Below are 12,343 nucleotides of genomic sequence, written 5' to 3' on the forward strand. Positions count from 1 at the left end.
AGGTTAACAGCAGCTCAGATTAGAGACCAGGTCAATGCCACACAGAGTTCTAGCAGCAGACACATCTCTACAACAACTGTTAAGAGGAGACTTTGTGCAGCATGGTAAAATAGCTGCTAGGAAACCACTGCTAAGGACAGGCAACAAGCAGAAGAGACTTGTTTGGGCTAAAGAACACAAGGAATGGACATTAGACCAGTGGAAATCTGTGCTTTGGTCTGATGAGTCCAAATTTGAGATCTTTGGTTCCAACCACCGTGTCTTTGTGCGATGCAGAAAAGGTGAACGGATGGACTCTACATGCCTGGTTCCCACCGAGAAGCATGGCGGAGGAGGTGTGATGGTGTGAGAGTGCTTTGCTGTTGACACTGTTGGGGAGTTATTCAAAAGTGAAGGCAAACTGAATCAGCATGGCTACCACAGCATCTTGCAACGGCATGCGATTCCATCCGGTTTGCGTTTAGTTGGACCATCATTTATTTTTCAACAGGACAATGACCCCAAACACACCTCCAGGCTGTGTAAGGGCTATTTGACCAAGAAGGAAAGTGATGGGGTGCTACGCCAGATGACCTGGCCTCCACAGTCACCAGACCTGAACCCAATCGAGATGGTTTGGGGTGAGCTGGACCGCAGAGTGAAGGCAAAAAGGCCAACAAGTGCTAAGCATCTCTGGGAACTCCTTCAAGCTTGTTGGAAGACCATTCCCGGTGACTACCTCTTGATAGTCATGAAAATACAGAAAAATCTTTAAATGACAAGGTGTGTCCAAACTTTTGGTCTGTACTGTATACTGTTTATATGTATATATTTTTCATAATCTTCAGATTTCTGTCGTCTCTCTGACGATGGGTTATATCTCACACAGGTTTATATAAACCATCTGCCATTTAGGATAGCCTTTGTGGTCCTTGTAAATATTCTCCCATTCAATTTCTCCTCTTTGTTCTTTGTTATTATTATTATTATTATTATTATTTATTGTTATAGCGCCATTTATTCCATGGCGCTTTACATGTGAGGAGGGGTATACATAATAAAAACAAGTACAATAATCTTAAACAATACAAGTCATAACTGGTACAGGAGGAGTGAGGACCCTGCTCGTGAAGGCTCACAATCTACAAGGGATGGGTGAGAATACAGTAGGTGAGGATAGAGCTGGTCATGCAGCGGTTTGGTTGATCGGTGGTTACTGCAGGTTGTAGGCTTGTCGGAAGAGGTGGGCCTTCAGGTTCTTTTTGAAGATTTCGATGGTAGGCGAGAGTCTGATGTGTTGTGGTAGAGAGTTCCAGAGTAGGGGTGATACGCGAGAGAAATCTTGTATACGATTGTGGGAAGAGGAGATAAGAGGGGAGTAGAGAAGGAGATCTTGTGAGGATCGGAGGTTGCGTGTAGGTAAGTACCGGGAGACGAGGTCACAGATGTATGGAGGAGACAGGTTGTGGATGGCTTTGTATGTCATGGTTAGGGTTTTGTACTGGAGTCTCTGGGCAATGGGGAGCCAGTGAAGGGATTGACAGAGGGGAGAGGCCGGGGAATAGCGGGGGGAGAGGTGGATTAGTCGGGCAGCAGAGTTTAGAATAGATTGGAGGGGTGCGAGAGTGTTCGAGGGGAGGCCACAGAGCAGGAGGTTGCAGTAGTCAAGGCGAGAGATGATGAGGGCATGGACTAGGGTTTTTGCAGAATCTTGGTTGAGGAATGAACGGATTCGTGAAATATTTTTGAGTTGAAGTCAGCAGGAGGTGGAAAGGGCTTGGATATGTGGTTTGAAGGAGAGATCAGCGTCAAGGATTACCCCGAGGCAGCGAGCTTGTGGGACTGGGGAGAGTGGGCAGCCATTTACTGTAATGGTTAGGTTCGTTGGGGGGGTCGCGTGAGATGGGGGAAAGATGATGAATTCTGTTTTGTCCATGTAAAGTTTCAGAAATCTAGCGGAGAAGAAGGATGAAATAGTGGACAGACATTGAGGGATTCTGGTTAGTAGGGAGGTGATATCTGGTCCAGAGATGTAGATCTGTGTGTCATCAGCATAGAGGTGATACTGAAAGCCATGAGATTCTATGAGCTGTCCCAGGCCAAAGGTGTAAATGGAGAAGAGCAGGGGCCCAAGGACTGAACCTTGCGGGACTCCGACAGATAGGGGGTGAGGTGAGGAGGTGGTGTGTGAGTGGGAAACGCTCAATGTCCGGTCTGTTAGGTATTGGAAAATGAAAGAAGAAACGCAGCACTCACCGTTGTTAGTGGTCAAATCTTCTTTATTACGACATGCGATGACACATCTTCACGGCACGGGGGAGTTTAGTGAGGAAAGAACATGTGAGGCGGGACGACGGCCGTTTCGCGCTAGGTAATTGCGCTTCTACGGGTCTGTTAGGTATGATGAGTGTTGTGAAATTGGATTTTGGGCTCCCCCGGTGGCCACTGGTGGAATTGAACTGGTGTGCATCATCCTCTCTGTTCACCTGTTTCCATCAGGATGTGGGAGTCGCTATTTAGCCTTGCTCCTCTGTCACTTCCATGCCGGTCAACATTGTAATCAGAAGCCTTTCTGTGCATGTTCCTGCTGCTAGACAACTCCCAGCTAAGTTGGACTTAGTCCTTGTTTGTTTTTGCATTTTGTTCCAGTTCACAGCTGTAGTTTCGTTTCTGTGTCTGGAAAGCTCTTGTGATCTGAAATTGCCACTCTGATGTTATGAGTTAATACTAGAGTCTTAAAGTAATTTCAGGATGGTATTTTGATAGGGTTTTCAGCTGACCATGAAAGTGCCCTTTCTGTCTTCCTGCTATCTAGTAAGCGGACCTCAATTTTGCTAAACCTATTTTCATACTACGTTTGTCATTTCATCTAAAATCACCGCCAATATTTGTGGGGGCCTCTGTCTGCCTTTCGGGGAAATTTCTCTAGAGGTGAGCCAGGACTATATTTTCCTCTGCCAGGATTAGTTAGTCCTCCGGCCGGCGCTGGGCGTCTAGGGATAAAACGCAGGCTACGCTACCCGGCTACTGTTAGTTGTGCGGCAGGTTTAGTTCATGGTCAGTTTAGTTTCCATCCTTCCAAGAGCTAGTTCGTATGTTTGCTGGGCTATGTTCTCTTGCCATTGAGAACCATAACAGTTTGACCGGCCTAAAAGGGTTAAATTAATTGACAGAGAAAGGAGAGAAAAGAGAAGTCTGCTGAAGATTTTTTATTTTTTTTTTCTCAGTTCTGAGTGTGCTTGTAATTGAATCTCTTGCAAGTCTGCCTATATTGCAGCCTTTCTCTCTCTCTCTCTCCTTCTAATCCTGGAATGGCTCTGTGTTCACCTGTTTAAAATGGATATTCAGAGTTTAGCTGCAGGTTTGAATAATCTCACCACGAAAGTTCAAAACTTACAAGATTTTGTTGTTCATGTTCCTATATCTGAACCTAGAATTCCTTTGCCTGAATTTTTCTCGGGGAATAGATCTTGCTTTCAAAATTTCAAAAATAATTGCAAGTTGTTTTTGTCCCTGAAATCTCGCTCTGCTGGAGATCCTGCTCAGCAGGTCAGGATTGTGATTTCTTTGCTCCGGGGCGACCCTCAGGATTGGGCTTTTGCATTGGCTCCAGGGGATCCTGCGTTGCTCAATGTGGATGCGTTTTTTCTGGCCTTGGGGTTGCTTTATGAGGAACCTCAGTTAGAACTTCAGGCGGAAAAGGCCTTGATGTCCCTATCTCAGGGGCAAGACGAAGCTGAAATATACTGCCAGAAATTCCGTAAATGGGCTGTGCTTACTCAGTGGAATGAGTGCGCCCTGGCGGCGAATTTCAGAGAGGGTCTCTCTGATGCCATTAAGGATGTTATGGTGGGGTTCCCTGTGCCTGCGGGTCTGAATGAGTCCATGACAATGGCTATCCAGATCGATAGGCGTCTGCGGGAGCGCAAACCTGTGCACCATTTGGCGGTGTCTACTGAGAAGACGCCAGAGAATATGCAATGTGATAGAATTCTGTCCAGAAGTGAACGGCAGAATTTTAGACGAAAAAATGGGTTGTGCTTCTATTGCGGTGATTCAACTCATGTTATATCAGCATGCTCTAAGCGTACTAAGAAGCATGATAAGTCTGTTTCAATTGGCACTTTACAGTCTAAATTTATTCTATCTGTGACCCTGATTTGTTCTTTATCATCTATTACCGCGGATGCCTATGTCGACTCTGGCGCCGCTTTGAGTCTTATGGATTGGTCCTTTGCCAAACGCTGTGGGTATGATTTGGAGCCTCTTGAAACTCCTATACCCCTGAAGGGGATTGACTCCACCCCATTGGCTAGCAATAAACCACAATACTGGACACAAGTAACTATGCGGATTAATCCGGATCACCAGGAGATTATTCGCTTTCTTGTGCTGTATAACCTACATGATGTGTTGGTGCTTGGATTGCCATGGCTGCAATCTCATAACCCAGTCCTTGACTGGAAAGCTATGTCTGTGTTAAGCTGGGGATGTAAGGGGACGCATGGGGACGTACCTGTGGTTTCCATTTCATCATCTATTCCCTCTGAGATTCCTGAATTCTTGACTGAATATCGTGACGTTTTTGAAGAACCTAAGCTTGGTTCATTACCTCCGCACCGGGAGTGCGATTGTGCCATAGATTTGATTCCGGGTAGTAAATACCCTAAGGGTCGTTTATTTAATCTGTCTGTGCCTGAACATGCTGCTATGCGAGAATATATAAAGGAGTCCTTGGAAAAGGGACATATTCGTCCTTCGTCATCTCCCTTAGGAGCCGGTTTTTTCTTTGTGGCTAAGAAAGATGGCTCTTTGAGGCCGTGCATTGATTATTGGCTTTTGAATAAAATCACGGTTAAATATCAATATCCGTTGCCACTGCTGACTGATTTGTTTGCTCGCATAAAGGGGGCCAAGTGGTGATGACTGGGACTCTCATGTCCAGCAGGTCAGGAGGGTTTTTCAGGTTTTGCGGTCTAATTCCTTGTGTGTGAAGGGTTCTAAGTGCGTTTTTGGGGTTCAAAAGATTTCCTTTTTGGGATATATTTTTTCCCCCTCTTCCATCGAGATGGATCCTGTCAAGGTTCAGGCTATTTGTGATTGGACGCAACCCTCTTCTCTTAAGAGTCTTCAGAAATTTTTGGGCTTTGCTAACTTTTATCGTCGATTTATTGCTGGTTTTTCTGATGTTGTTAAACCATTGACTGATTTGACTAAGAAGGGTGCTGATGTTGCTGATTGGTCCCCTGCTGCTGTGGAGGCCTTTCGGGAGCTTAAGCGCCGCTTTTCTTCCGCCCCTGTGTTGCGTCAGCCTGATGTTGCTCTTCCTTTTCAGGTTGAGGTCGACGCTTCTGAAATCGGAGCTGGGGCGGTTTTGTCGCAGAGAAGTTCCGATTGCTCCGTGATGAGACCTTGTGCTTTTTTCTCGCGTAAATTTTCGCCCGCCGAGCGGAATTATGATGTTGGGAATCGGGAGCTTTTGGCCATGAAGTGGGCTTTTGAGGAGTGGCGTCATTGGCTTGAGGGGGCTAGACATCAGGTGGTGGTATTGACTGACCACAAAAATCTAATTTATCTTGAGTCCGCCAGACGCCCGAATCCTAGACATATGGCTGGTCGTTGTTTTTCTCTCGGTTTAATTTTGTGGTGTCCTACCTGCCGGGTTCTAAGAATGTTAAGGCGGATGCCCTTTCTAGGAGTTTTGAGCCTGACTCCCCTGGTAATTCTGAACCTACAGGTATCCTTAAGGATGGAGTGATATTGTCTGCCGTTTCTCCAGACCTGCGGCGGGCCTTGCAGGAGTTTCAGGCGGATAGACCTGATCGTTGCCCACCTGGTAGACTGTTTGTTCCTGATGATTGGACCAGTAAAGTCATTTCTGAGGTTCATTCTTCTGCGTTGGCAGGTCATCCTGGAATCTTTGGTACCAGGGATTTGGTGGCAAGGTCCTTCTGGTGGCCTTCCCTGTCTCGAGATGTGCGAGGCTTCGTGCAGTCTTGTGACGTTTGTGCTCGGGCCAAGCCTTGTTGTTCTCGGGCTAGTGGATTGTTGTTGCCCCTGCCTATCCCGAAGAGGCCCTGGACGCACATCTCGATGGATTTTATTTCGGATCTTCCTGTTTCTCAGAAGATGTCTGTCATCTGGGTGGTGTGTGATCGTTTCTCTAAGATGGTCCATTTGGTTCCCCTGCCTAAGTTGCCTTCTTCTTCCGAGTTGGTTCCTCTGTTTTTTCAAAATGTGGTCCGTTTGCATGGTATTCCGGAGAATATCGTTTCTGACAGAGGTACCCAATTCGTGTCTAGATTTTGGCAAGCATTCTGTGCTAGGATGGGCATAGATTTGTCTTTCTCGTCTGCTTTCCATCCTCAGACTAATGGCCAGACCGAGCGGACGAATCAGACCTTGGAGACATATTTGAGGTGTTTTGTGTCTGCAGATCAGGATGATTGGGTTGCTTTTTTGCCTTTGGCGGAGTTTGCCCTCAATAATCGGGCCAGTTCTGCCACCTTGGTGTCTCCCTTTTTCTGTAATTCGGGGTTTCATCCTCGATTTTCGTCTGGTCAGGTGGAATCTTCGGATTGTCCTGGAGTGGATGCTGTGGTGGAGAGGTTGCATCAGATTTGGGGGCAGGTAGTGGACAATTTGAAGTTGTCCCAGGGGAAGACTCAGCTTTTTGCCAACCGCCGGCGTCGGGTTGGTCCTCGGCTTTGTGTTGGGGACTTGGTGTGGTTGTCTTCTCGTTTTGTCCCTATGAGGGTTTCTTCTCCCAAGTTTAAGCCTCGGTTCATCGGCCCGTACAAGATATTGGAGATTCTTAACCCTGTGTCCTTCCGTTTGGACCTCCCTGCATCTTTTTCTATTCATAATGTTTTTCATCGGTCATTATTGCGCAGGTATGAGGTACCGGTTGTGCCTTCCGTTGAGCCTCCTGCTCCGGTGTTGGTTGAGGGCGAGTTGGAGTACGTTGTGGAAAAAATCTTGGACTCCCGTGTTTCCAGACGGAAACTCCAGTATCTGGTCAAATGGAAGGGATACGGTCAGGAGGATAATTCTTGGGTGACTGCCTCTGATGTTCATGCCTCCGATTTGGTCCGTGCCTTTCATAGGGCTCATCCTGATCGCCCTGGTGGTTCTGGTGAGGGTTCGGTGCCCCCTCCTTGAGGGGGGGGTACTGTTGTGAAATTGGATTTTGGGCTCCCCCGGTGGCCACTGGTGGAATTGAACTGGTGTGCATCATCCTCTCTGTTCACCTGTTTCCATCAGGATGTGGGAGTCGCTATTTAGCCTTGCTCCTCTGTCACTTCCATGCCGGTCAACATTGTAATCAGAAGCCTTTCTGTGCATGTTCCTGCTGCTAGACAACTCCCAGCTAAGTTGGACTTAGTCCTTGTTTGTTTTTGCATTTTGTTCCAGTTCACAGCTGTAGTTTCGTTTCTGTGTCTGGAAAGCTCTTGTGATCTGAAATTGCCACTCTGATGTTATGAGTTAATACTAGAGTCTTAAAGTAATTTCAGGATGGTATTTTGATAGGGTTTTCAGCTGACCATGAAAGTGCCCTTTCTGTCTTCCTGCTATCTAGTAAGCGGACCTCAATTTTGCTAAACCTATTTTCATACTACGTTTGTCATTTCATCTAAAATCACCGCCAATATTTGTGGGGGCCTCTGTCTGCCTTTCGGGGAAATTTCTCTAGAGGTGAGCCAGGACTATATTTTCCTCTGCCAGGATTAGTTAGTCCTCCGGCCGGCGCTGGGCGTCTAGGGATAAAACGCAGGCTACGCTACCCGGCTACTGTTAGTTGTGCGGCAGGTTTAGTTCATGGTCAGTTTAGTTTCCATCCTTCCAAGAGCTAGTTCGTATGTTTGCTGGGCTATGTTCTCTTGCCATTGAGAACCATAACAGATGAGATCCAGGATAGGGCCAAGTCTGTGATGCCAAGGGATGAGAGGGTCTGTAATAATAGGGAATGGTCCACTGTGTCAAAGGCAGCCGTCAGGTCGAGGAGGAGGAGAACAGAGTAGTGTCGCTTGCTCTTGGTGGTTAAGAGGTCGTTGGTGACCTTAGTTAGGGCAGTTTCAGTGGAGTGGTGTGATCGGAAGCCAGATTGTAAGCGGTCAAAGAGGGAGCAAGAAGAGAGATGGGAGGACAGTTCAAGGTAGACGTGTTGTTCCAGTAGTTTGGAGGCATAAGGGAGAAGTGATATAGGGCGATAGCTAGATACAGAGGATGGGTCAAGAGAGGGCTTTTGAGGATAGGTGTGATGGAGGCATGTTTAAAGCTTGAGGGGAAAACACCAGTTGTTAGTGATAGGTTGAAGAGATGGGTTAGGGTTGGGATGAAGACTGTGGTGAGGTTTGGGATGAGGTGGGATGGGAGCGGGTCAAGTGCACAGGTGGTGAGATGCGGTCTTGAGAATAGAGTGGAGAGTTGATCTTCTGTAATGGTGGAGAAGTTGTTGTTACTCTAGATAACCGATTACTTACTGATTATCATATGCTTCTTATATTGTTGTTTATTATCTTATACGCTGTATACCAAAGGTTTTTGTACCTTATTATATGTACTACATAGATTTGTTGTCGCATTTTATATTATTTTTGTAATGTATAAAATCAATAACATTTTGAATTAGAAAAAAAAGGAGCGAAGCAGCTGTGTGGCGCAAAGTTTGTAATATAATCTCTTTACTGATGGAAATGTTGTTCTCTGCCCAAATCCATAGACATAACAGCCAGGACTTTTTTTTAATTTTTACATAAACTTTGCTATATGAGGCTTTTTTGGGGAGACAAGTGATAGTTTTTTAGATGCCATTCCTCCTTAATACAGTATATGTAAGAGTTACATTTATATTAACTTTAATTATGTGTTAACTAGAGAAAAAACACCAATTGCACCATTTTTTATTAATGCCATGTCCATAAATAATATGTTTATTGTACGGACTGCTACAATTACAGGAATAGCAAACATGTCCATGTAATTTACTGGTTTGACATTAATATAATTTATATTTATTTATATTATATTTATAATTTGTTTTTGCACCATTATTATTTTATACTTTTATGTAAGAAAAAAATCTGACTTTTATTTTTCTATTTTTTTTTACTGGTATATAGAGATGTTCATTACACCAGTAAAGAAAAGGAATTCCATTTGGATTGTTAGACAGAGAAAATTCTCCAAACATAACTGTGCGCCTGGGGCTCATTTTTTATATTTTTTTTTTCAGGCTAGAAACCCTGAGTTTGAATCCTAGGTAAGAATTAGATGAAGAATTACCACCAGAGTGGAGCAGGGAAAACTTATTCCTAAGAGCAAACAGTGCATTTCCCTAAAGGGTGAAGATTAGCACCATCAGGGTGAGGAGAAGATGAAGTCTAAAGCTGATGCATGTGTGTGGAGAGGATTGTCAGAGTCAGCAAGCAGACTAGTGCCTGTGAGAGTCGGATACTGCCTAAGTAGTCAAGAAACAAAACTACTATAGGGCATTGCTGCCAAGAGAGGTGACCGATAGGGGGGTTGTGTCAAGAACTGTGAGTGTGTGCTGTACAGCATTGAAAGTGAAGAAGACACTTTGCTGAGTGTTGGAGAAGCAGCTAAATTCTATCAACAGGCTGTGGAAAATGGGGGAAAGTGTCACAAGTGTCAACCCACTATTGTAGATATCAACTGTTCTCCTCTGCTCAAGCCAAGGTATTGCCTCAAACCATCAAGCTCTTTGCCCCATGTGAGACTCTGTAAACATCAAGTTTGTTGCTTCCCTGTGTGTGAAGTTATAGACTGTTACCTGTGTGCACCTGCATTCCTTCTCCCATCTCTTAAAGTGGAGCCATTCTATCAGCAATGGGTGCTACAGCCTATATTCTATGTAAAGTGACATGACACCACATAACCGCCCCTTACCTATGCAATGAAAATGTTTATTTGTGAGTATAAATGAAGATAGGCTTCCCCAGGATGCTTCACAGCTTCCATAAGACATAGTACAGCACAGCGAATCAGGAGGGACTATAATAACCTTTATTAAATCAGAAGCAGGAAATGCAGATGCCATTTTGTGGTGAAGCTGGAAAGTGAGAAAACGTCACAGCTAAGAGCTTAGCCATATAGATTGGGAGAGAAACACTGAAGAAACCGTACAGATAGTGTGTAACATGGCAGCAGTGAAGAAGATTTCTGAGCATATTTCTAATAATTTAAAACTACTTTATTGAATCATTTCATCCATTCGTTCACATGGAAGCGGAAGGATGTGAGGTGCGACTACTGTCAATCTTTAAACCTATCAACCTGTATTCCTCTCCATTATTTTCCACAGTCTGTTATGTGATTAAATCTTCCATTCACAAATACGCAAGTAAGTCACGGGACTGGACCTTAATCATGAATTAAATTTCCAGTGTAGACGCACACTCTACTTTGTTACCTTACGGGGAGGCAGAGCTGTGATCTTAAAAGGGATTGCTCTATCTATAATGATTCCTGTTGGATTTACGGGCTAAAAGCATGCTGGGGGGTTTAGTGTCCTGACATCTGTTTAATTAGCCATCTTCAGAATCCGAGGCTAAGAAGACACTAAGCTAGTGCCTTCTGTCAAACCTCAAGAAGGCTGGCAAGGATTTTTTAAGCTCTCAAGGATACACAAGTGTTTGTAGAGATAGTCCACAGAATGACAAATTTGCCATGTCTTTTATGATGAAAAATGTTTAAATATTTTTAGTCAGCAAACATTATGCATGGTTAAGAAATAGTCATCGAGAAAATGGGCGAATTGAAGAAAGAAGATGTTGAGAAATATCTGGAAAACAACCCTCAATTTGCCAAGGAATATTTTGACAGAAAATTGAGAGGTGAAGCTGTTGGAGCCTTGTTCAACAACAAGCAGCTGGACTTTAAAGATGGGGTATCATTTCAAGACCTAACAAAGCTGGAAGAAGCAGATGTCTTATTGGAGTTGGTGCAGGAGATCCAAGATGACAGCAACATGGAGAAGACTATTCATAAAGTCCTCCAAAGACTGGCATCTTTCCTTCAAGCCACCTATTGTAGCTTTTTCATCTGTAGATCCAGGAACGGAGTACCAGAGCTGGCTACAAGGCTCTTCAATATCACAAAAGATTCCAAATTTGAAGACAACCTTGTATCACCGGAAACTGAAATAGTTTTTCCTTTAGATATTGGTATCGTGGGGTGGGCGGCTCATACAAAGAAGACGTTCAATGTTCCTGATGTGAAAAAGGTAAGAGAGCAATAATGTTGTGTGATATCTATTGGAAGATGATTATGGAGAAATATGTTTAGGATTTCTGTAAAGTAAAGTGAATTAAAAAATAACGAAAGTCTAAAAAAAATATTAAAAACATAAATTCTGTAAAAAAGAAAAAGAGGAGTTTCCAATGTCTTGTAATAAACTGTCTAGGTAAGAGACTTTGTTTTTTACTGGTGTGGACAAAATATACGAATTTTGTATTTATAGGGTCAATACATAGGTGTAGCAAGGAAAATGGTCACTGTTGAGGTATTTTCTGTTTGCTGAGGAGCATAACATAGAGCCACTATGCTTTGGGCAAGGGCTACATGTAAGACTTTGTCCAAAAACTGAGATCCTTGCCCTAAAAGACGCCTAGCTATCACTGGTAGATCTTGGGTTTAGCAAAATGATGCATATCTACGAGATATTTCTTGACTATGTGACTGTAGTCTGGGTTGAAGGATGATTTCTGCTTTATTGGTGCAAACGTTGTGGCATAAAGTAGTTTTGTGACATGTCCTACACAGTCCCATCTGAGGACAGTGCCCTTATACTTTAATAGGGTTTATTGTGAAAGCAGATAATATCCTAGTCCGACTCATGGAGTGATCCTGTGAGGCTGATTTTCCTGCCCACGCAAGGCGATTGACAGCTTTTTATTTTTTTATAGAGGTTTGTACTTCGTGAACTATTTCTTTATAGTATCTAGGCCTAGCAGATTTCTTATATTGTAAACACCAACGAAAAATGGTCATCGTAAAATATTTCATTATAGAACATTATGGACCTCCTTTATGAAAACCACCTAAGCCTGTGGTGCTGCTGGTGGTTAATAAAAGAATAAAAAATCACCAGCATAACATAGAGGGAACACATTATTCCTTACAGTACATCTCTGCTGATGCAGAACATCTTTTCGAAGAAGTGGAAGATTAATTTCAATCACTGGTGATTGACAGCCACAGCTGTTGAGATGCATTTTATGGTAGTAGCCAGAGAATGCTCTCAAAAGTACACCAGATCACCATGAAAGTTACAGCCTAGTTCACAATAATTCACAGATTGCAATTATGAACTGTCAACAGTAGCTGAATTTCCAGGCGTCTC

General features: G+C 43.9%; 1 protein-coding gene across 1 annotated transcript in view; it reads left to right on the top strand.

The window, feature by feature from the left end:
* PDE6C (phosphodiesterase 6C) overlaps nt 1-12,343 on the top strand; it is a 116,077-nt gene that overhangs the window by 4,415 nt on the left and 99,319 nt on the right. Inside the window, exon 2 of the mRNA XM_077257063.1 lies at nt 9,215-11,224. Within this exon, the coding sequence (XP_077113178.1) occupies nt 10,748-11,224 (477 nt within the window). The 5' untranslated portion in view covers nt 9,215-10,747. The remainder of the gene's footprint in view (nt 1-9,214; nt 11,225-12,343) is intronic.

Source organism: Ranitomeya variabilis, chromosome 4 (genome assembly GCF_051348905.1).
Source record: "Ranitomeya variabilis isolate aRanVar5 chromosome 4, aRanVar5.hap1, whole genome shotgun sequence".
Classification (NCBI taxonomy): Eukaryota; Metazoa; Chordata; class Amphibia; order Anura; family Dendrobatidae; genus Ranitomeya; species Ranitomeya variabilis.